General features: G+C 42.5%; 1 protein-coding gene across 1 annotated transcript in view; it reads left to right on the top strand.

The window, feature by feature from the left end:
• Positions 1-15,980: 15,980 nt before the first annotated feature.
• abcc2 (ATP-binding cassette, sub-family C (CFTR/MRP), member 2) overlaps positions 15,981-25,798 on the top strand; it is a 57,594-nt gene continuing 47,776 nt past the window's right edge. The window contains exons 1-8 of the mRNA XM_045700688.1: positions 15,981-16,646; positions 19,275-19,448; positions 19,833-19,979; positions 20,193-20,333; positions 23,277-23,399; positions 23,587-23,642; positions 23,825-24,080; positions 24,655-24,842. Coding sequence (XP_045556644.1) covers positions 16,602-16,646; positions 19,275-19,448; positions 19,833-19,979; positions 20,193-20,333; positions 23,277-23,399; positions 23,587-23,642; positions 23,825-24,080; positions 24,655-24,842 — 1,130 coding nt within the window. The 5' untranslated portion in view covers positions 15,981-16,601. The remainder of the gene's footprint in view (positions 16,647-19,274; positions 19,449-19,832; positions 19,980-20,192; positions 20,334-23,276; positions 23,400-23,586; positions 23,643-23,824; positions 24,081-24,654; positions 24,843-25,798) is intronic.

The raw sequence follows: 25,798 nt of genomic DNA, 5'->3' as shown, positions 1-25,798 counted from the left end.
ATTGACCTGGGTGGTGGGCCAAACAGAGGATCCGCTTTGGGAAAGTCGTATTCCTGGTCGTAATGTTGGTGAGTTGACGTTGCTCTTATATCCAATAGTTCCTCCCGACTGTATGTAATAAAACCTAAGATTTCCTGGGGTAACAATGTAAGAAATAACACTTAAAAAATCAAAATACTGCATAGTTTCCTAGGAACGCGAAGCGAGGCGGCCATCTCTGTCGCCGCCGGAAGTATTATTGCACGCAGAGTGAGTCCAAGCAACTTCTTAAGCAGATTTTTACTCCTGAACCTATTTAGGCTTGCATAAAAAAAGGGGTGAATACTTATTGACTCAATACTTTTTTACCCTTTTTTCGTGATATCCAATAGTTACAGTCTTGTCCCATTGCTGCAATTCCCCTATGGACTTGGGAGAGGCGAAGGTCGAGAGCCATGTGTCCTCCAAAACATGACCCTGCCAAGCTGCACTGCTCGCTTAACCCAGAAGCCAGCTGCACAAATGTGTCGGAGGAAACACCTGCCAGCTGGCAACCAGTGGTCAGCTTGCAGGCACCTGGCCCACCACAAGGAGTCACTAGAACGCGATGGGACAAGGAAATCCCTGCCAGCCAAACCCTCCCATATCCCGGACGACACTATGCAAATTGTGCGCTGCCTCATGGGTCTTCCACTTTGACATTATGGGTTATTGTGTGTAGGCCAGTGACCCAAATTCTCAATTTAATCCATTTTAAATTCAGGCTGTAACACAACAAAATGAGGAAAAAGTCCAGAGGTGTGAATACTTTCTGAAGGCATGGCATACCCCACTGGGCACAAACTGGTTGAATCAAAATAATTTCATTGTATTTTGTCAACATATTGTGACTTGCAATCGACTTGGAAAATACATTGGATTTGACAAAAGGTTATCAATGTAAATTGTTGTATTGAGGGTGGAATTTTAACCACAGGAGTATGTCTTCATTGCAACCAATTGTCAAACTTTGTATAAAATATGTTGATATTTGAAACAACGTCAGATCTTCAGCGTTAAACCACTATCACAAAAAAATCTATAGAGCAGCACCTCCTACTAGAGGGTTAATAAATCTATAGCTATTAATTTGGTTTCCCATCCAGGGTTTTAACCAAGCCCTGCTTAGCTTTTATAACGTCTACAAAACGAAGGAGCTGATCGTGGACTTCAGGAAACAGCAGAGGGAGCACGCCCCTAACCACATTGATTGGACCGCAGTGGAGAAGGTGAAAAGCCTTTCCTCGGCGTACACATTACTGACAATCTTAAATGGTCCACCCACACAGACAGTGTGGTGAAAAAGGTGCAACAGCCTTATGGAATCATGTAGTAACCAAAAAAGTGTTAAACAAATCAAAATATATTTTAGATTTGAGATTCTTCAAAGTAGCCAGCCTTTGCCTTGAAGGAGCCAACCACCTTTATGAGGAATGCTTTTCCAACTGTCTTAAAGGAGTTCCCACATATGCTGAGCACTTCACTGCTTTTCCTTCACTCTGCGTTCCATCTCATTCCAAACCATCTTAATTGGGTTGAGGTCAGGTGATTGTGGAGGCCAGGTCATCTGATACAGCACTCCATCACTCTCCTTGGTCGAATAGCCCTTACACAGCCTACAGGTGTGTTTTGGGTCATTGTCCTGTTGAAATACAAATGATAGTCCTACTAAGCGCAAACCAGATGGGATGGCGTATTGCTGCAGAATGCTTCGTTAGCCATGCTGTTTAAGTGTGCCTTGAATTCTAAATGAATAACCGACAGTGTCACCAGCAAAGCACCTCCACATCATCACACCTCCTCCTCCATGCTTCACAGTGGGAACCACACATGCGGAGATCATCCGTTCACCTACTCTGTGTCTCACAAAGACAGAGTCAATTTGGACTCATCAGACCAAAGGACAGATTTCCACCAGTGTAATGTCCATTGCTCGTGTTTCTTGGCCCAAGCAAATCTCTTATTCTTATTGATGTCCTTTAGTCGTGGTTTCTTTGAAGCAATTCGGCCATGAAGGCCTGATTCCTCTGAATAGTTGATGTTGCGATGTGTCTGTATACTTGTGATGTGTCTGTGAAGCATTTATTTGTGTCCAACCTTTTGACGGGTACTTACTGTATGTAAGGTATTTCTTTCTTTTTTTCCTTTTTTTTTAAATTAGCCCCCAAAAATTCAACCTGTTTTCGCTTTGTCATTATGGGGTATTGTGTGTAGATTGATGAGGAAAATGTTTTATTTAATCCATTTTAGCATATGGCTGTAACGTAACAAAATGTGGAAAAAGTGAAGGGGTCTGAATACTTTCCGAATGCACTGTATGTTGGATTCACGTCTCCAGCTAAACCAAAAATAAAAGTCAAAGAACAGGATTAAGCCAGTTGTTCCGATGAAACTATCCAAGCATTAGATATCCTTTAAATGTTGGTATTTGGTTTCATTGCCAACCAAAAACAATTCAATGTTACTTTAGTAATACAGTAAATAGCCTAAAGTAAAGGCTATCTTACAAACTAATGTAACAGTATTTATTCAACATTAAAATGAGTAACACATCCATGGCCACATTTTGAGGTTAGCCGACATTAATAATACATGTAAGTTACTGTGTTCTCATGTAATCATAGAAAGCGTGCATGTTCAAAATGGCACGCAAAAGTCGCAGGTCTGTGGAGATCTTCACAATTGCTATACTAATCTGTGCAGAATCTCGAACAGCATTGATCACTTGCTCTATGTACTTGTAGCCCTTTCCTGCAGTCAAATGACCAAAGTGGCTTCATTGTTGGAATGTTATTAACATCTTTCATAATTTTATTATTAATCAAAATTATTTAAAAAAAACCCAACGATAATCCGGTGTTTCAATGTCAAATGGTTCTGTTATATTTCAGTCTTATGTGATGTACTGAATATAAAGTGTAATATTGGGATGCAAACAAAAAATGTAATACATTTCAACTGTATATCTGACATGGAAAACGTGTCTTCTTTTTTTTTTCTTTCTTAAGCCCATAACCATGTGTGTGAGGTGTATACTTTTGTTTCAAAGTAGATGTGTTTTAGACTACCAAGAAACCCTGTGTGACCCTGATTTAGCCCACTGTATTAAACTGATATTATTCATGTAATCTAGGTAATCTGGTTGTGTTATTCGATAAAGCACATGATAACACATTAAATTGTTGTATAAATACAAAATATCTGACATTGTGTTCCCATTTTAACTTTGGTGTGCTTTTAAAATAGTTGAAAGCGCAGTGAGAACACATTTAGATGATAACTAATCCAAAAATTGGACGTTGTTTTTCCAATGTAATTTGTTGGGCTTTTAGATGGTTACAACCATAGTGATAACACATCGGAAATTCAACAAACTTTTGGCTGTCTTTTTCAGTGGGTGAAGAAAGGTTGAAATCTCATTGATCAACGTCTCAACCAAATATTATCCACATTTCCACTTTGAAATGACGTGGTGTGCCCAGTTGGACAGTATGATTATTATTTACAAGGATTCACCACATCGTACTTCTGAAAAAGTAAGGACTTTGTCATGTGTTCAGCATTCATTGGATTGCTGAGTCATCTCTCCTACGAGTAGTCTGTCAGAGGCTAGGGATCTGACAGCGAGAAAGTAATGCGCGTAAATGTTCCATAGCTTATTGCAGATCTTTTACTATCAGAATCCTCCTCTGATTTTCCTCCTCTGATCTGATGTGACAGTTTTTGTGTTTTCTAAGTAGTTATGTGTCCTCTTAATTGAACATCTTTTCAGTAACTGCGTAAATTTAATGTGAGCGAGGGAGCGTGTGTGTGTGTGTGTGTGTGTGTGTGTGTGTGTGTGTGTGTGTGTGTGTGTGTGTGTGTGTGTGTGTGTGTGAGCTAGAGATAGAGATAGAGAGAGCGAGATATATCCTGTGACCTATGCCTTATACAAAGAGAAAGAGAGAGAGTGTGTGTGTGTGTGTGTGTGTGTGTGTGTGTGGTGTGTGTGCGAGCGTGTGTGGGGGTGGGTGCGGTGTGTCCCTTGTACCCAGTTAGAGTAAGGTGGGTGGAGGGGAGTGGGTGGATGGGAGTATCTTATCCAAGAGAAGATGTCACTGATTTGTCTCTTCACTCCTAGCCACTCCCTCTGCCAGTCAGATAGGCCCTATTTTGTGGTGTGTGCATGCATACAAAATGTGTGTGTACTTGCATGCGTTTGTGCATATGTGTGTGCGTGTGTGTGTATGTGTGACTGACTTACTGAGTCAGTGTGACTAGGGATAATGTGATGTTGTTAAACACACTGTAATCATTAACCATCATGCACTGCTTCTGGGAAGAGGGTCATGTATGGGCAGATTGTCAGTCAGTCTCTATGAGTATGACTTACAGTTGAAGTCGGAAGTTTACATACACCTTAGCCAAATACATTTAAACTCAGTTTTTCACAATTCCTGACATTTAATCCTAGTAAAAATTCCCTGTTTTAGGTCATTTAGGATCACCACTTTATTTTTAGAATGTGAAAAGTCAGAATAATAGCAGAGAGAATTATTTAATTCAGCTTTTATTTCTTTCATCACATTCCCAGTGGGTCAGAAGTTTACATACACTCAATTAGTATTTGGTAGCATTGCCTTTAAATTGTTTAACTTGGGTCAAACATTTCTTGTAGCCTTCCACAAACTTCCCACAATAAATTGGGTGAATTTTGGCCCATTCCTCCTGACAGCTGGTGTAACTGAGTCAGGTTTGTAAGCCTCCTTGCTCGCACACACTTTTTCAGTTCTGCCCACAAACTTTCTATAGGATTGAGGTCAGGGCTTTGTGATGGCCACTCCAATACCTTGACTTTGTTGTCCTTAAGCAATTTTGCCACAACATTGGAAGCATGCTTGGGGTCATTGTCCATTTGGAAGATTCATTTGCGACCACGCTTTAACTTCTTGACTGATGTCTTGAGATGTTGCTTCAATATATCCACATCATTTTCCTTCTCATGATGCCATCTATTTTGTGAAGTACACCAGTCCCTCCTGCAGCAAAGCACCCCCCACAACATGATGCTGCCACCCCCGTGCTTCACAGTTGGGATGGTGTTCTTCAGCTTGCAAGCATCCCCCTTTTTCCTCATTATGGCCAAACAGTTCTATTTTTGTTTCATCAGACCAGAGGACATTTCTCCAAAAAGTATGATCTTTGTCCCCATGTGCAGTTGCAAACCGTAGTCTGGCTTTTTTATGTCGGTTTTGGAGCAGTGGCTTCTTCCTTGCTGAGCGGCCTTTCAGGTTATGTCGATATAGGACTCGTTTTACTGTGGATATAGATACTTTTGGACATGTTTCCTCCAGCATCTTCACAAGGTCCTTTGCTGTTGTTCTGGGATTGATTTGCGCTTTTAGCACCAAAGAACGTTCATCTCTTGGAGACAGAACGTGTCTCCTTCTTGAGCCATATGATGGCTGCGTGGTCCTATGGTGTTTATACTTGCATACAATTGTTTGTACAGATGAACGTGGTACCTTCAGCCGTTTGGAAATTGCCCCCAAGGATGAACCAGACTTGTGGAGGTCTACAATTTTTTTCTGAGGTCTTGGCTGATTTCTTTTGATTTTCCAATGATGTCAAGCAAAGAGGCACTGAATTTGAAGGTAGGCCTTGAAATACATCCACAGGTACATCTCCAATTGACTCAAGTGATGTCAATTAGCCTATCAGAAGCTTCTAAAGCCATGACATAATTTTCTGGAATTTTCCAAGCTGTTTAAAGGCACTGTCAACTTAGGTTATGTAAACTTCTGACCCACTGGCATTGTGATTCCGTGAATTATAAATTAAATAATCTGTCTGTAAACAATTGTTGGAAAAATGACTTGTGTCATGCACAAAGTAGATGTCCTAACCAACTTGCCAAAACTATAGCTTGTTAACAAGAAATTTGTGGACTGTTTGAAAAACGAGTTTTAATGACTCCAACCTAAGTGTATGTAAACTTCCGACTTCAACTGTATATACACTTGGGGTCAATGTTCCCTCTAAACTGCGCACTTCCTCCAGGACTGCCGCGCAGAATAAATGCCTTGCCACACCGAGACACAAGAGATTGAACTTCACTGAGTTCACCCCATTAGTTTGCACTATATTTTTCTGGGATCGACTCAACATTATATCTGCCTTTTTTCAATGCAACAAACCAAAACAAATCTAACATTGCAAGATTGAGTCTGTGATTTTGTTGTAGGCAGAGCCAGAGCGCAACGGAGTAGAATTCTATTGGTGGGGTTGCAAACAAGCAGTCTTTCAATCACCCGCGAGTGAATGTGCTTTTCAGATCAGTTTTGATCATAGGGGAGAGCCGCGCTTGTGAACATTTGTTGATATTCTTTGCTAGTTAGCAAGTTATTAGCCCAGTTATAGATAAGTATAGGTCAGCAATGGAGAGTTACGGCTTCCTACAAGAGCACAAAGCCTGCAGGCTACATTTCAAGCTGTCTTTGAAAAGCCTATCAGATAAAAAGCTTTTATGTCTTATTTAAAGGGCCAGTGTGGAATTGTGAGACAGGCTTGAATATGAAAATAAGCCAATAGGCAGAGGGGTAGCCTATATTGTCTAATTCTCTGTATGGTAATAATAATTCATGTTATTTTGTAAAGTGGGTTCTTGCATCATTCAACACAATACAATGCAATTTACAGTCACATATTTGGCCCATGGTGTTACAGACCAAGCAAAAAATAATTCATTCATGTCAAGCCCTTCATAATGTAAAAACGTTTAAAAGTCTCATGCAATGGAGACCTGCATTGAACACCACATATAGGCTACTGTAGGCTATATCATAGAAATCAAAAGCTATTTCCACGTGAAAATGTAATGGGATTCATCCACCTCTGGCCTGCTGGCCCCCCTACCTCTGCGGAAGCACAGTTCCCGCTCAGCCCAGTCAAAACTGTTCGCTGCTCTGGCACCCCAATGGTGGAACAAGCTCCCTCAAGACGCCAGGACAGCGGAGTCAATCACCACCTTCCGTAGACACCTGAAACCCCACCTCTTTAAGGAATACCTGGGATAGGATAAAGCAATCCTTCTAACCCCCCCCCCCCAAAAAAAAAAATATATAGATGCACTATTGTAAGTGGTTGTTCCACTGGATATCATAAGGTGAATCCACAAATTTGTAAGTCGCTCTGGATAAGAGCGTCTGCTAAATGACGTAAATGTAAAATGTAAAATGGGATTCGCTCCATTGGTTTTGTTGGTACAGTGGGGGAAAAAAGTATTTGATCCCCTGCTGATTTTGTACGTTTGCCCACTGGTAAAGAAAGGATCAGTCTATAATTTTAATGGTAGGTTTATTTGAACAGTGAGAGACAGAATAACAACAAAAATATCCAGAAAAACGCATGTCAAAAATGTTATAAATTGATTTGCATTTTAATGAGGGAAATAAGTATTTGACCCCCTCTCAATCAGAAAGATTTCAGGCTCCCAGGTGTCTTTTATACAGGTAACGAGCTGAGATTAGGAGCACACTCTTAAAGGGAGGGCTCCTAACCGCAGCTTGTTACCTGTAAAAAATAAACACTTTCCACAGAAGCAATCAATCAATCAGATTCCAAACTCTCCACCATGGCCAAGACCAAAGAGCTCTCCAAGGATGTCAGGGACAAGATTGTAGACCTACACAAGGCTGGAATGGGCTACAAGACCATCGCCAAGCAGCTTGGTGAGAAGGTGACAACATTTGGAGCGATTATTCGCAAATGTAAGAAACATAAAAGTTCTGTCAATATCCCTCGGCCTGGGGCTCCATGCAAGATCTCACCTCGTGGGGTTGCAATGATCATGAGAACGGTGAGGAATCAGCCCAGAACTACACGGGAGGATCTTGTCAATGATCTCAAGGCAGCTGGGACCATAGTCACCAAGAAAACAATTGGTAACACACTACGCCGTGAAGGACTGAAATCCTGCAGTGCCCGCAAGGTCCCCCTGCTCAAGAATACATATACATGCCTGTCTGAAGTTTGCCAATGAACATCTGAATGATTCAGAGGACAACTGGGTGAAAGTGTTGTGGTTAGATGAGACCAAAATGGAGCTCTTTGGCATCAACTCAACTCGCCGTGTTTGGAGGAGGAGGAATTCTGCCTATGACCCCAAGAACACCATCTCCACCGTCAAACATGGAGGTGGAAACATTATGCTTTGGGGGTGTTTTTCTGCTAAGGGGACAGGACAACTTCACCGCATCATTTGACGGGGCCATGTACTGTCAAATCTTGGGTGAGAACCTCCTTCCCTCAGCCAGGGCATTGAAAATGGGTCATGGATGGGTATTCCAGCATGACAATGACCCAAAACACACGGCCAAGGCAACAAAGGAGTGGCTCAAGAAGAAGCACATTAAGGTCCTGGAGTGGCCTAGCCAGTCTCCAGACCTTAATCCCATAGGAAAGGAGGGAGCTGAAGGTTCGAGTTGCCAAACGTCAGCCTCGAAACCTTAATGACTTGGAGAAGATCTGCAAAGAGGAGTGGGACAAAATCCCTCCTGAGATGTGTGCAAACCTCGTGGCCAACTACAAGAAATGGTTGACCTCTGTGATTGCCAACAAGGGTTTTGCCACCAAATACTAAGTCATGTTTTGCAGAGGGGTCAAATACTTATTTCCCTCATTAAAATGGGAATCATTTTATAACATTTTTGACATGCGTTTTCTGGATTTTTGTGTTGTTGTTCTGTCTCTCACTGTTCATATAAACCTACCATTAAAATTATAGACTGATCATTTCTTTGTAAGTGGGCAAACGTACAAAATCAGCAGGGGATCAAATACTTTTTGTAGTTCCACTGTTTCGATTATTTTAAACCCAAGAAATGTTTTAGAACCGTAATCTCAGTAAGAAATATACTGAAATCATTGCCATTGCTAGCTATATAGCTAGCTAAAACGATTGCCTAGCAATTAACATCTTAAGAAGATATGTAAGAAGATATTTGAGAAGTTCGCAAGAAAATCATTCAATCTTAAGATATTGTTGAGGAATTGCACTTACTATCTTATGAACTTATTATTTTTGCGTAAGAATTGTTTTGTGAATCCGATGACCCCGATGACCTGATGGCAATGGCACATAGTTTACATTGTTTTCATGCTCATCAAACCATAACGTGACCGCTTGTGCCCTGTGGATGGGGGCATTATCATCCTATGGGGGCTTAGCCATGGTAGCCAAAATATTGTCCTGCCCAGCATTTTTATACATGAGCCAAAGGATGATGGGATGTTATTTGCTTAATTAACTTAGGGAACACACCTGTGTGGAAGCAGCTGCTTTCACTATACTGTGTATCTCTTAGTGGTCTGTGTGTGTATTTGTGTGTGTGTGTTGGTGGTGGTAGCCATTGTGTTTACTCTGTGCTGAAGGCCATGTAAGCATCGGGGGTTGTCCCTGTGCAGCCTAAGACAGTCAGATCAGATTTAACATGAAATATGAACAGTTAGAGACATATACTGTAGCTACACACTAGACCTGGCTTAAATACATACTCAAATACTCTAATATACTTGAACATTTATCAGGTGTTGAATTAAGACTTTTCCATTGGTTCCATTGAACCGAATATAGTAAATGAAGCACAGCTCAAGTATTTGAAAATATTTGACATATTTAAGCCAGGTCTGACACGCACCTACTCTCACCTTACACACACCTTTAAACACACACAGCCATGTTTACTATCCATCAAAGTTCACTGCTCACCAAAGAAACCCTCACTGTTGACTATCCATCCATGTCAGATCAATGATTATTCACGAAGGAAGAAAGGAAGGGAAGGAAGGAAGGATTTTAGAGTATTTGAACAGGCCACAGTGTATTCTCATGTGAGTGGAGTCCAACCCAGGAGAATGCGGTCAGAATGGAAAACAGATGTAGCCTGTGCATGTCTGTGCATGTGTTCATGTGTGTGTGTGTGTGTGTGTGTGTGTGTTCGTGTGTCAAATCAAATCAAATGTTATTGGTCACATACACATGGTTAGCAGATGTTAATGCGGGTGTCGTGAAATGCTTGTGCTTCTAGTTCCGACATTGCAGTAATATCTAACAAGTAATCTAACAATTTCCCAACAACTACCTAATACACACAAATCTAAGGGGTGAATGAGAATATGTACATATAAATATATGGATGAGCGATGGCCGAGCGGCATAGGCAAGGTGCAATAGATGTTATAAAATACAGTATATACATATGATATGATTAATGTAAGATCTGTAAGCATTATTAAAGTGGCGTTATTTAAAATGGCATTGTTTAACCTCTATGGGCTAGTGGATCGTCACCGTCCCACTCTATTCAACAGCCAGTGGAAGAGCGTGGCGCGAAATACAAAACCTCAAAAATGCAATAATTTCAATTTTTCAAACATACGACAATTTTACACCATTTTAAAGACAAGACTCTCGTTAATCTAACCACATTGTCCGATTTCAAAAAGGCTTTACAGAGAAAACAAAACATTAGATTATGTTAGGAGAGTACATAGCCACAAATAATCACACAGCCATTTTCCAAGCAAGCATATATGTCACATAAACCCAAAACACAGCTAAATGAAGCACTAACCTTTGATGATCTTCATCAGATGACACTCCTAGGACATTATGTTATACAATACATGCATGTTTTGTTCAATCAAGTTCATATTTATATCCAAAAACAGCTTTTTACATTGGCATGTGATGTTCAGAACATGCATTCCCACCGAAAACCTCTGGTGAATTTACTAAATTACTCACCATAAACGTTGACAAAATACATAACAATTATTTTAAGAATTATAGATACAGAACTCCTTTATGCAATCCCTATGTCAGATTTTAAAATAGCTTTTCGGAGAAAGCACATTTTGCAATATTCTGAGTACATAACTCAGCCATCACGGCTAGCTATTTTGACACCCGCCAACTTCGGGGCTCACTAAACTCATAATTACTATTAGAAAAATTGTATTACCTTTGCTGATCTTTGTCAGAATGCACTCCCAGGACTGCTACTTCCACAAGAAATGTTGTTTTTGTTCCAAATAATCCATAGTTATGTCCAAATACCTCCGTTTTGTTCGTGCGTTCAGGTCACTATCCAAAGGGTAACGCGCGAGCGCATTTGAGACCAAAAAATTCAAAATGTTCCTTTACCGTACTTAGAATCATGTCAAATGCGGTTTAAAATCAATTTTTATGGTATTTTTCTCATAAAATAGCGATAATATTCAAACCGGACAATAGTGTTTTCATTCAAAGAGGAAAAGAAAAAACAGCATGGTCGTTGGACCGCGCATCTCCAATCTCTTTGTCACTAGGCAGACCACTGACAAACTGTGCTAGTATACTCTGCCCAGAGACAGGAGACGCCTCAATCCGCTTTCTGAAGGCTTTAGAGAGCCAATGGAAGCCTTAGAAAGTGCAACGTAACCCCAGAGATACTGTAGTTTCGAAAGGGACTAGAAAGAAGAACTACAAATTGTCAGACAGGCCACTTCCTGCTGGGAATTTTCTCAGGTTTTTGCCTGCCATATGAGTTCTATTATACTCACAGACACCATTCAAACAGTTTTAGAAACTTCAGAGTGTTTTCTATCCAAATCTACTAATAATATGCATATTCTCATTTCTGGGAAAGAGTAGTAACCAGTTTAAATCGGGTACATTTTTTATCCGGCCGTGAAAATACTGCCCCCTAACCCATACAGGTTAAAGTGACTAGTGATCCATTTATTAAATTGGCCAGTGATTGGGTCTCAATGTAGGCAGCAGCCTCTCTGAGTTAGTGATTGCTGTTTAGCAGTCTGATGGCCTTGAGATTGAAGCTGTTTTTCAGTCTCTCAGTCCCAGCTTTGATGCACCTGTACTGACCTCGCCTTCTGGATGGTAGTGGTGTGAACAGGCAGTTGCTCAGGTGGTTGTTGTCCTTGATGATCTTTTTGGCCTTCCTGTGACATTGGGTGCTGTAGGTGTCATGGAGGGCAGGTAGTTTGCCCCCGGTGATGCGTTGTGCAGACTGCACCACCCTCTGGAGAACCTTCCAGTTGAGGGCGGTGCAGTTGCCGTACCAGGCGGTGATACAGTCCGACAGGATGCTCGCGCTGTTGCGCCTTCTTCACCACACTGTCTGTGTGGGTGGACCATTTCAGTTTGTCTGTGATGTGTACGCCGAGGAACTTAAAACGTTTCAACTTCTCCACTGCTGTCCCTTCAATGTGGATAGGAGGTTGCTCCCTCTGCTGTTTCCTGAAGGTCACGATGATCTCCTTTGTTTTGTTGACATTGAGTGAGAGGTTGTTTTCCTGACACCACACTCCGAGTGCCCTCACCTCTTCCCTGTAGGCTGTCTCGTCGATGTTGGTAATCAAGCCCACTACTGTTGTGTTGTCAGCAAACTTGATGATTGAGTTGGAGGTGTGCATGGCCACGCAGTCGTGGGTGAACAGGGAGTACAGGAGGGGGCTGACCACGCATCCTTCTGGGGCCCCAGTGTTGAGGGTCAGTGAAGTGGAGATGTTGTTACCTACCTTCACCACCTGGGGGCAGCCCGTCAGAAAGGCTCGACAATTGGCCTCAGGATCTCCAATTGCATAGGGCGGGATTGAGACCCAGGGCCTCCAGCTTTATGATGAGCTCGGAGGGTACTATGGTGTTGAATGCTGAGTTGTAGTCAATGAACAGCATTCTTTCATAGGTATTCCTCTTGTCCAGATGGGTTAGGGCAGTGTGCAGTGTGATGGCGATTGCATCGTCTGTGGATCTGTTGGGGCGGTAAGCGAACTGAAGTGGATCTAGGGTAGCTGGTAAGGTGGAGGTGATTTGATCCTTGACTAGTCTCTCAAAGCACTTCATGATGACAGAAGTGAGTGCTACGGGGCGGTAGTCATTTAGTTCAGTTATCATTGCCGTCTTGGGTACAGGAACAATGGTGGCCATCTTGAAGCATGTGGGGACAGCAGACTGGGATAGAGAGTGATTAAATTGGTCCGTAAACACACCAGCCAGCTGGTCTGCGCATGCTCTGTGGATGCGGCTAGGGCTGCCGTCTGGGCCAGCAGCCTTGCAAGGGTTAACACGTTTAAATGTTTTACTCACGTCGGCCACAGAGAAGGAGAGCGGGTGCGCAGTCCTTGTTAGCGGGCTGCGTCGGTGGCACTGAATTATCCTCAAAGCGGGAAAAGAAGTTGTTTAGTTTGTCTGGAAGCGTGATGTCGGTGTCCGTGACATGGCTGGTTTTCTTTTTGTAGTCTGTCACGGCTGTGATAAAGAGCCTACCAAGATGCAGCGTTTTCGTAGTTCCACATGTTTTATTAAATCAGTGAAACCGAATGCAACCATTAAACACTACAAGTATATACAAAACAACAAACCGTGACACTGGAGGAACAATAACCTCACAAAGAACAATCACCCACCAACACCTGTGGGACAAACCTAAACTTAAATAGGACCTCCAATTAGAGACAACAACAACCTGCTGCCTGTAATTGGAGGTCATTCCAAATAACACCAACATAGAAATACAAACCTAGAACCAAAACATAGACATACAAAAACCAGACAAACACCCCCTGTCACACCCTGACCTAATCTATCATAGAAAATAACACTCACTATGGTCAGGACGTGACATAGTCCGTGATTTCCTGTAGTCCCTGCCACATACTGTACGTCTTGTGTCTGAGCCGTTGAATTGCGACTCCACTTTGTCCCTGTACCGACATTTCGCTTGTTTGATTGCCATGCGGAGGGAATAACTACACTATTTATATTCAGCCATATTCTCAGACCTCTTTCCATGGTTAAATGCGGTGGTTTGCGCTTTCTGTTTTGCGCGAATGCCACCATCCATCCACGGATTCTGGTTAGGGTAGGTTTTAAAAGTCACAGTGGGTACAACATCTCCAATGCACTTCTTTATAAACTCACTCATTGAGTCAGCGTATACATCGGTGTTGTTGTCTGAGCCTGACCAGAACATATCCCAGTCCGCGTGATCAAAACAATCTTGAAGCGTTGATTCCGATTGGTCAGACCAGCTTTGAATAGTTCTAGTCTCTGGTACATCCTGTTTGAGTTTCTGTCTATAAGACGGCAGGAGCAAGATGGCGTCGTGGTCGGATTTGCTGAAGGGAGGGCGGGGGAGGGCTTTGTATGCATCACGGAAGTTAGAGTAGCAGTGATCGAATGTATTACCCCTGCGTGTAGTGCAATCAATATGCTGATAGAATTTAGGTAGCCTTGTTCTCAAATTTGCTTGTTAAAATCCCCAGCTACAATAAATGCAGCCTCAGGATATATGGTTTCCAGTTTACATAGAGTCCAGTGAAGTTACTTGAGGGCCGTCTTGGTGTCTGCTTGAGAGGGAATGTACACAGCTGTGACGATAACTGACGAGAATTCTCTTGTGAGGTAATATGATTGTAAGGAATTCTATGTGAGCAGAAGGACTTGAGTTCCTGTATGTTGTTATGATTACACCATGAGTCGTTAATCATGAAGAATACACCTCGCCCTTCCTCTTCCCAGAGAGGTGTTTATCTCTGTTGGCGCGGTGCATGGAGAAGCCCGGTGGCTGAACCAATTCTGACAACATGTCCGGAGAGAAGAATGTTTCCGTGAAACAGAGAATGTTACAATCTCTGATGTCTCTCTGTAAGGCAACCCTTGCTCAAATTTCCTCTACCTTGTTGTCAAGAGACTGGACATTGGCGAGTAGTATAGTCGGGAGCAGTCTACGGAGCCTGACCAGGAGGCCGCTCCGTCTGCCCCTTCTGCGGCGCCGTTGTTTTGGGTCAGCTTCTGGGATTAGATCCATTGTCCTGGGTGGTGGTCCAAACAGAGGATGCGCTTCGGGTAAGTCGTATTCCTGGTCGTAATGTTGGTAAGTTTCCATCTCTCTTATATTTACATTTAACATTTACATTTAAGTCATTTAGCAGACGCTCTTATCCAGAGCGACTTACAGTAGTGAATGAATACATTTCATGCATTTTTTTTTTTTTGTACTGGCCCCCCGTGGGAATCGAACCCACAACCCTGGCGTTGCACACACCATGCTCTACCAACTGAGCCACAGGGAAGGCTGACATTATATCCAATAGTTCTTCCCGGCTGTATGTAATAAGACTTAAGATTTCTTGGGGTAACAATGTAAGAAATAATACATAAAAAAAACTAAATACTTCATAGTTTCCTAAGGACTTGAAGCGGGGCGAACATCTCTGTTGGCGCCATCTTGTGTGTTCGTATGTGTGTGTGTTCGTATGTGTGTGTGTGTTCGTATGGGTGTATGCGTATGTGTGTGTGATAGTATGCGTGTGTGTGTTGTGTGTATGGGTGTGTGTCTCACTGGGTTTGACTGGGCACAATGGTACCCAGTTGGACAACACTCAAGCTCTTCACAGTTCTCCCCATCCCTCCCTCTCTTTGGCTTTCGTTCAGCCACAGACTGTCAAAGCAAATTGTATCTGAAACATGTTTTTCAGGCAACACTCAGTTAGCTCCCCTCCCATCTAATGATGCAAATCCCTTATCCTGTGACGTTTATCGGACATTACTTAAACACGGAGGAATAGGTCTGAGCAGAAGGAAAGTAAGTAAAACAGAGAAGAAAAGAAGAGAGAGAGGGGCTATGTTTGGCAGAGGAGAAAAGAAGAGAGACTTAAAGGGGCCCATCCTCTCCTCTTACCCTCCCTCCCTCCCTCCCTCCCCACTTCCTCTTCTGAGGGAACATTTCTGGTGTATACAAAACTCAGCCCCAAACACTCACAATGGAATGAGAGAGGAAGAGTGGGAGGTCTTTATACAAGCTTGGGTCTTCTCTCTCTCTCTCTCTCTCTCTCTCTCTCTCTCTCTCTGTCTCTTACAAACACAAACTCTGGACTTTAGTCAGGCCTGTTATGAGTGAAGAGAAGCTGTAGCGGGCCTTGTAGCGGGCTGGATCTTCACAGGAAGAGGTTGGACTGGTTGTGTTTCTGACTGGGGTGCGCTCACACACCCCTCGGGAGACATTTGTTTATGTGTGTGTGTGTTCTGTGTGTGAATGTTCAGACACGTTGCCAATGACTTTATTACATATGCAGTAGAGGGAGAAGCCCTAAAAACGGCATTATCTCTTCAGTCAGGGTCGGAGTTAAGCATTAACCTCTCTCTACAGACTACGAATACAATCCCGCCCTGTGTGTGTGTGTGTGTGTGTGTGTGTGTGAGGAGACCGTAAGATCTCTTGTCCATTAAAGAGCTTCATAGCTCAAAGGCCTGCTGAGTCCCGTCCTGCGATTGTCTCAGTGTCTGTGAGCAAATTGTATCTGCGGAGTGTGTTTGTGTGTTCTGCTGTTGACGGAGTGGAGCAATTGAGAAGACTCAACCAATAGTGTCCCATCTTCTGATTGGAGGGGAACCTCTGGAGTGTGTGCTTGTTTTCTGCTGTTGTTGGAGCAGAAAGGCCAGAGAGACTAGCCTTAATCGGAGCTGAGCCTGTGGAGTGTGAGGAGTGTGTGTGTTATTGTCCTGTCGTGTCTTCCTGACCAGAGCTGACTCCGGGGACACAATGACGGCCGAAGCTCTGGAGAAGTACTGTGGATCCATCTTCTGGGTGAGTAGAACTACCAGAGAAAAATGCTCTCATAACCTTGCTTTCAAGCTAGTAGTGGTGCAGACTGAAGATGAAAAGACTCTTGGTAGCGCAGCGAAAGTTTGCTTCAAAATATCCATTGTCCTAACAAGATTTAATTATCTTTAAATCTTATATAACTCCCAGTTAACCTTCAGAGAACCTACTGGGATGATTGTTTGGTCTGTATCAGGAGGACATTGGCCTCTGTTTGTTTAGTACTGTAGGTTACTAAAACATTTTCAAAGCCATTTGGTGGGTTACTGCAGATTTTATTTTTTACAAAACCAATAATTTATGTAAAGACCACATTCAAAGTTATTCCAAGATGAATCGCAAGATGACTCGCAGAGCATTTTCAAGACATTGATAAGTTAATTCGAGACTTCTTGTATTTTTTTTCACTCTAAAAGTATGATCTATTTCTGATATAAGGGATTCTAATGTGAAGTTAGCTCTTAATGTGATCTTTAGTGTATCCTTCAGTAATTGTGGCTTTGTCGTAACAGTTTTCTTTGTTTAGATTGCGCTAATGTTCTTATCTCACCATGGACATGGTCAGGGCAGGGAGAGAGCTCATTGAGCAAAAACGTGACTGGGTTGTTATGACACTGTTAAGAAATCTTGACTCAGTTCTTTAGACGTGGTGCATGCTATTGCTAGTAAGTCAGAGTGCAGTCTCTTTCGTTCACCATAAATAACTTCCCAATAGTGATGAATTATTTGTAGTACCAGAAAGTACCCATTGATACCACACTTAAAAGTACTACCACTGAACAAAAACATAAACACAACATGCAGCAATTTCAAAGATTTTACTGAGTTACAGTTCATATAAGGCCATCAGTCAATTGAAATAAATAAATTAGACCCTAATCTATGGATTTCACATGACTGGGGATACAGATATGCATCCGTTTGTCACAGGTACATAAAAAAAAGGTAGGGGCGTGGATCAGAAAACCAGTCAGTATCTGGTGTGACCACCATTTGCCTCATGCAGTGCGACACACCTGCTTTGCATAGAGTTAATCAGGCTGTTGATTGTGGCCTGTGGAATGTTGTCCCACTCTTCAATGGCTGTGCGAAGTTTCTGGATATTGGTGGGAACTGGAACACACTGTCGTACACGTCGATTCAGAGCATCCCAAACATGCTCAATGGGTGACATGTCTGGTGAGTACACAGGCCATGGAAGAACTGAGACATTTTCAGCTTCCAGGTATTGTGTACAGATCCTTGCAACATGGGGCCGTGCATTATCATGCTGAAACATGAGGTGATGGAGGCGGATGAATGGCACGACAATGGGCCTCAGGATCTCGTCACAGTATCTCTGTACATTTAAATTGCCATCAATAAAATGCAATTGTGTTCGTTATCCGTAGCTTATGCTTGCCCTTACCATAACCCCACCGCTACCATGGGGCACTCTGTTCACAATGTTGACATCAGCAAACTGCTCGCCCAAACAATGCCATATATGCTGTCTGCCATCTGCCCGGTACAGTTGAAACCGGAATGAAGAGCACACTTCTCCAGCGTGCCAGTGGCCATCGAAGGTGAGCATTTGCCCACTGAAGTCGGTTATGACGCCGAACTGCAGTCAGGTCAAGACCCTGGTGAGGACGACGAGCACGCAGATGAGCTTCCCTGAGACGGTATCTGACAGTTTGTGCAGAAATTCTTTGGTTGTGCAAACCCACAGTATCATCAGCTGTCCGGGTGGCTGGTGCCAGATGATCCCAAAGGTGTAGAAGCCGGATATGAAAGTCCTTGGCTGGCGTGGTTACACGTGATTCTGAGGCCGGTTGGACGTACTGCCAAATTCTACAATTTATAATTACATTGTTTACAAACAGTGGGGTAAAATAAGCTCATATTTTGTGTTCTGATGGGGTTAGACAGTTGAACTAAGCTCATGAGGCATTTATAAGTTACATTCTTTAAGAATCAATGGCTATATATAATTCATTTGAAAGTGAAAAAAATGTACTCAGTTTGTGTGTGTGTGTGTGTGTGTGTGTGTGTGTGTGTGTGTGTGTGTGTGTGTGTGTGTGTGTGTGTGTGTGTGTGTGTGTGTGTGTGTGTCTCGAGCTGTGTGTCGAGCTGTCTGACACTATGACCTGCTCTGGACCATATCCGGAGTTATTACACCAGAGGGGCTTGTGGGATTCTTACAACTCATGTTAGCACACACACACACACACACACACACACACACACACACACACACACACACACACACACACACACACACACACACACACACACACACATGTATTCCCTCCAGGTGGGGTTCATGCCTCTTTGGCCTTCAGATTTAATGACCTGTGAGTCATATTTGATTAAATTGATAATCAGGGAGTTGGAGGGAAGGCTTAGTCCTTCTGGGTCAGTACATAGATGAGTTTGGACCTGTGTGTGTGTGTGTTTAAGTGTGTGCGTATTTGTGCATGTGTGTGTGTGTGTGTGTGTGTGTGTGTGTGTGTGTGTGTGTGTGTGTGTGTGTGTGTGTGTGTGTGTGTGTGTGTGTGTGTGTCTGCATGCATACGAGCGTGTGTGTGTGTGTGTGAGACACTATGAAAAATGTGTGTTTCTCTCTGTTAGAACTCGTCGTTCCTGCAGCGTGAGGACCCAGACCTGCCAGTGTGTGTGGAGCAGACCGTATTGGTGTGGGCTCCGCTGGGCTTCCTGTGGCTCTGTGCCCCCTGGCACATAGCAGTGCTCTGCAGGAATGCCACCCCCACTAAACACCTGTCCAAACTATACCTCTGTAAACAGGTAAACAAAGCCCCTGTCCAAGATATGCCCCGGTGGGCAACATTTGGCACATTATGTTATTTTCTGTTTGTAACCTCTACTTTTCTGGTTGAGAAGACATACAACCAGAGTGCAACAAACTGGTTTCTAATTACAAACCGGTAAAGGCATACAGACATTGTAAATATTTCATATTTTGGTAGTTTTTTGGTCAGATACACAGATTACAACCTGATAAAGACATACTTTTTGGGTTGCTAAAAATACGTTAAAAAAACATCCTTACTCAACCAGTATAAAACCTGACCATGATGTTATAAAAGTTGTAATGACGTCATTGCCATGACTTCATTACAACGTTGCCTGCTCAGACCTCTGTAAACAGGTTCCCTCCCTCCTCCTCAGATTGTGGTTGGCCTGTTGTTCCTGACCGCCGTAGCAGGTCTAGCTGTGACGTTAGGAGAGGACTATGGTCCAACCAGAGATACCACTGCGACAGAGAAAAACCCTTGGGTTTTCTATGCCAACCCCATTCTGTTCACTGTCTCATGGGTAAACCTTTTCATTTATCTATTTATGTATTAATTGAAGTTGAAAAAAATTGGGACAGATACAAACACTTTGTGTTGTTCGTACGACAGTGTATAGCTGTGGTAGTGTATCTAGTTTCTATTTGGTTGTGATTCATTGTGGTTTTCCTTGTGTCTTTTTTCACTGTGGCTGTTTGCTAAATAAAAGACTGTATTGTTGTATGTCCCCATTTAGATCCTGCTGATGCTCTGTCAGGAGGGAGTGAGGAGGAGAGAGGGAGCGGTGGACTCTGCTACTGTGTTCCTCTTCTGGCTGATCCTGGTGGTCTGTGATATCTTCCCCTTCCAGACCCTTCTACGAGAGGCCCTCAGAATGGTACAGAGGGAGGGAGGGAGAGCTGAAGGGAAGGAGGGAAAGAGGAAGCAATGACAGATGATTACATTTACATTTTAGTCATTTAGCAGACACTCTTATCCAGAATGACTTACAGCATTCACCTTAAGATAGTCAGGTCAGACAACCACATATCATAGTCATATAGTCACATTTTTCCTCAATAAAGTAGTTATCAGCAAAGTTAGTGCTAGTCGGAAAAGACAAGTGGGAGTGTTTAAAAAAAGAAAAATTATGATTATACTTATGTTTACTTTATATGGTACATACAGTCAGGATGATTCATGCTCTCTTTCACTCTCTTTGACTCCCTCTATATCAACCCTCTGAGCAAATTATAAACAAATGATTAACTTATGTTAACTTTATCTGTTACAGAAAAAGATCTCTTAACTTGTTATGGAGAGGGGGCAGTATTTTCACGGCCGGATAAAAAACGTACCCGATTTAATCTGATTATTACTCCTGCCCAGAAACTAGAATATGCATATAATTATTAGCTTTGGATAGAAAACACTCCAAAGTTTCTAAAACTGTTTGAATGGTGTCTGTGAGTATAACAGAACTCATTTGGCAGGCCAAAACCTGAGAAGATTCCAAACAGGAAGCGCCCTCTCGGACTATTTCTTGGCCTTCTTGATCATCTCTATCCAAAACAGGGGATCTCTGCTGTAACGTGACATTTTCTAACGTTCCCATAGGCTCTCAGAAGGTGCCAGAACGTTGAATGATGACTTTGCAGGCCATGGCTGAAAAACAGTAGCGAATTTGGTAAGTGGTCGATCTGAGAACAATGAGACTGGTGAGCACGTGCACGAGACGACTCCATGTTTTTATTTTCAGTCTTTGAACGAAAACAACGACTCCCGGTCGGAATATTATCGCTTTTTTACGAGAAAAATCGCATAAAAATTGATTTTAAACAGCGTTTGACATGCTTCGAAGTACGGTAATGGAATATTTTGAATTTTTTTGTCACGAAACGCGCCGGGCGCGTCACCCTTCTTTACCCTTCGGATAGTGTCTTGAATGCACAACAAAACGCCGCTATTTGGATATAACGATGGATTATTTGGAACCAAACCAACATTTGTTATTGAAGTAGAAGTCCTGGGAGTGCATTCTGACGAAGAACAGCAAAGGTAATCCACTTTTTCTTATAGTAAATCTGAGTTTGGTGAGTACCAAACTTGGTGGGTGTCAAAATAGCTAGCCATGATGGCCGGGCTATCTACTCAGAATATTGCAAAATGTGCTTTCACCGAAAAACTGTTTTAAAATCGGACACCGCGATTGCATAAAGGAGTTCTGTATCTATAATTCTTAAAATAATTGTTATGTTTTTTGTGAACGTTTATCGTGAGTAATTTAGTAAATTCACCGGAAGTGTTCGGTGGGAATGCTAGTTCTGAACGTCACATGCTAATGTAAAAAGCTGGTTTTTGATATAAATATGAACTTGATTGAACAAAACATGCATGTATTGTATAACATAATGTCCTAGGAGTGTCATCTGATGAAGATCATCAAAGGTTAGTGCTGCATTTAGCTGTGGTTTGTTTTTTTGTGACATTATATGCTAGCTTAAAAATGGGTGTCTGATTATTTCTGGCTGGGTACTCTGCTGACATAATCCAATGTTTTGCTTTCGCTGTAAAGCCTTTTTGAAATCGGACAGTGTGGTTGGCTGACTACTCACAAACTCTCCTGCTGTTCTTCGCCCAGAGACAGCAGACACCCCATTCCACTTTCTGGCGGCTTTAGAGAGCCAATGGAAGCCTTAGAAAATGTCACGTTACAGCACAGATGCTGCATTTTCGATAGAGATGCAACAGAAGGACAACAAATTGACAGACAGGGCACTTCCTGTATGGAATCTTCTCAGGTTTTGGCCTGCCATATGAGTTTTGTTATACTCACAGACACCATTCAAACAGTTTTAGAAACTTTAGAGTGTTTTCTATCCAAATCTACTAATTATATGCATATTCTCGTTTCTGGGCAAGAGTCGTAACCAGTTTAAATCGGGTACGTTTTTTTATCCGGCCGTGCAAATACTGCTCCCTAGCCCCAACAGGTTAAGTGGTGGTCCAATTCACAAAGGTTACCCCCTCGGTCCTTGATTTAGCTTCAGGGAGCAAGTGAACAACTCTGATCACTTATTGGGGTTGTTATGGCCCACAATTCAATGAAAACTGTAGTCACATGTCAAACTCCAGTGAAGTGGCCGTGAAGTGTGAAATTTAATCAACTTGACTTCATTAGTTGGTATGTGAGAGAACATTACTACGCTTGCATGCTAGCTAGCAATTTTAGTGGTGGCAAATGGGAATATGATGTTCAAAGTGCCTCAGACTCATAGCAAGGAGCCTATAAAACATAGCTAGCTATCTACCTAAACATATTTTTGGGAATTCTAAAATGTATTGGAATAAATAACCAAACGATAAAGCTAGCTAGCCAGCTATGGGTAGCTGTAGCTAGAACCTGACAAGAGTGCTGCGTTAGCTTGCTACGTGCATAAATTGCTTGAGGTTGGTTCTTATTAGGCACAACTTCCAAGCTTTCAACTAAGTATGTTGACTATCAGGTCATCATTCTCCCTCGCTTGGGCAAGGAAATTTGAAGGTTCACTCAGATGTGACGATGTAAAACATCATTCAAGGGCTGAGGGTTGAGGTCCGAGGGCTGTCTACTTCAAATAAAATGTAATTGGTCACATATAATTTTTGTTAGCAGATGTTATTGAGGGTGTAGTGAAATGCTTGTGTTCCTAGCTCCAACAGTGCAGTAGTATCTAACAATTCAAAACAAAATTACCGCAAAGTTGCTTAGGAGCTAGAAGCAGAGCTGCCATGTCTGTTGGCGCGTTTGGACCGCAGCATCTGGCACTTCTCTATATGCACTCTCCCCCTCTCTCTCCAGGGAGAGATCTCAGACCTCCCTCGTTTCTGTCTCTTCTACATCTCCTTTGGGCTGGAGTTGATCGCCCTCATCCTGTCCGCCTTCGCAGATGTCCCCCGGGAAGTAGAGGACCTGGTCAAAAAGGTACCTACCTACGTGCTGAACAGCTGCCTGATATTATTGTCAATTGTTTTTCATTGTTCACCTAAACTGACTAATCAGGTCGACATATTGGAAAAGAGCATCTCAACAACCTATATGAATAATGTTATTCTACAGATATTGTTTTACCTAAGAAGTGTCTCCCTCTGTCTTGTTGTGTGTGTTTTAGAACCCAGAGGTTGGAGCCGCATTTCTCAGCAGAATCACATTCAATTGGTTCAACAGGTATAGTATCGCTGATTTTCCTCACTGTCTTCAAAACATGTCTTTCAGTCTGTAAGTCTGGCTCACAAGAGATTGGGTCTGGATGTAGATCTGGATCTCAAAGATTCTGATCTTGGTGTGGGTCTTTAAGGATCTGGTTTTGACTCTCTCTTTCACTCTCTCTCCCTTCCTACCTCCTTCAGCATGGTGCTAAATGGTTTCAAGCGCCCTCTGGTCCAGAAGGACATGTGGGAGCTAAGTGAGGCAGAGAGTACCCTCCAGATCAGTCAGCGCTTCCAGCAGACCATGCAGACAGAGCTGGAAGCAGCCAGAACCAGGCTTCAGGCCAAAATGAGGAAGAGAGGGGAGGAGAAGGCAAGCAAAGGCCAGGGAGAGGGCCTCCAAATCGGGCATCAGAATAGCCTGGGGAAGGGGGTCAGCCAGGATGTGCTGATGATGGTGAGAGCAACCCATACTCGTACAAAGATGCAAACACATAAAAAACACACACAGAAAAGGGGATTTATTTAGTTTTCTCTCTCACACAGTCAATCACTTTCTATTTGACTCATATCGTGCAAGGTGAGCAGTATCAGTACAAAACAAATGTTTTCACCCAAACACTCCAGACAAACACTCCAGCTTTGTGAACAATGATCAGCTTTTATACTTACTGAAAGGAGAACATTTCTAATAGCTCTATGGACTCAAGCTACCAAGGTAGAAAGATATATATACAGAGATCTTACCTTAGACCTATTTCATTACATAAGATGGTGTGTATATGTTAATTTCAATAAATGTTCTTTATATTAATATTTTACACCACAAACATTTATTTATTTTCACTACTTTCCAGCTCTGAATAGGGTTGGCACGTGCATTGTATAATTATGTAACCGACAATTATGGACAATGGCTGTGATTTTTTTTTATTTAAAAAAGTTTGTCATAACCGTTTAAATAGGCTGAGTTACCTGAATATCTCAACTTTCTCTGAAACAGTACTGATTGATCTATTTCACTGCACTAGGAGGAAAAGGAGGATAAAAAGGACAAGAAGAAGGAGAAGAAGAAGAAGAAGAAAGAAGAGAAGGAGGACTACCCCGAGTCGTGGCTCATCCCCACTATCACTACCACATTTAAAGGGGTCCTGTGGGAATCAGCTTTCTTCAAGCTCGTAACGGACCTGCTATCCTTTGCCAGTCCACAGATCCTCAAGTGAGTCAACCAGTACTAGGACTATGGACTTTGGCCGTGTCCGAATACCCGTACTTGCATTCTAAATAGTAGGCATTTTGGGTGTGCGAAAATAGAACGTTTTATAGTAAATTTAGAAAATGTAGTATTAAAATAGAACGCCACCAACTGGTAGTGGTCTCGAAAGAGGTGCCAGTTTAGATATAGGTACAACTGTCCTGGCGCCTCAGTTATAAGGCTTGGTAATGACCAGTAGGAGACAGATATACAGAGCACACGTTTATTGCCACACTCAAGACAGGTACACACAGCAAACAGGAATTAGGAGGGAACCCAGTGAAAGTGGTTTTCTGTCATAAGACAGAAATAGAGAGCGTGTATTATTACACACATGAACCCCCAACAAAGTCTATTTACATGGTAATTCATGCACTAACACACAGTTAGGAAGTCCAGAGTGGAGGACTGTCCACCTGGTGTGTTGGTGGGGAGCCCATGAGTTTAAAGAGCTGGGGTCAGCCTGGAGCTCTGGTCAGCCTGGTATTTCTTTTACCCCAGGTGGGCCTCTGATTGGCTGACCAGGTCAGGTGACTTTGGTCAGCAGAGAGTTCCAGAAAACGTGTGAGGAGTTGTGGGGCAGTGTGGCCTGAGAACAATGGATAGCCCATCCCCCGAGTATTTATACTCTCTGCAGGGTAGAGAGGGCTAAGAGAAAGTGTACAAGAAACTGTCAGGGTTTTCTACAAGTATGCTTCAAATGCCGGAATGTCATATTAGTTTCGGCTTTTCATTTAGTACGAATTCACTGATACTATTGTCCACGGGAAAACCACGGGAAAACTTATTTAACGAGTTACTATCTCCCGAATTAATCTCTTATAAGATATGTACATATCTATAGATAACAGTCACTTATTCATTTATTATTACCTCATCATTCTCATTCTGAACGTCGTTGACCTCATAAATCTGCACAA

The sequence above is a fragment of the Salmo salar genome, chromosome ssa18, assembly GCF_905237065.1.
Source record: "Salmo salar chromosome ssa18, Ssal_v3.1, whole genome shotgun sequence".
Taxonomy (NCBI): Eukaryota; Metazoa; Chordata; class Actinopteri; order Salmoniformes; family Salmonidae; genus Salmo; species Salmo salar.
Note: the sequence above shows the minus strand (reverse complement) of the source record. Positions and strands in the feature narration are given on the sequence as shown.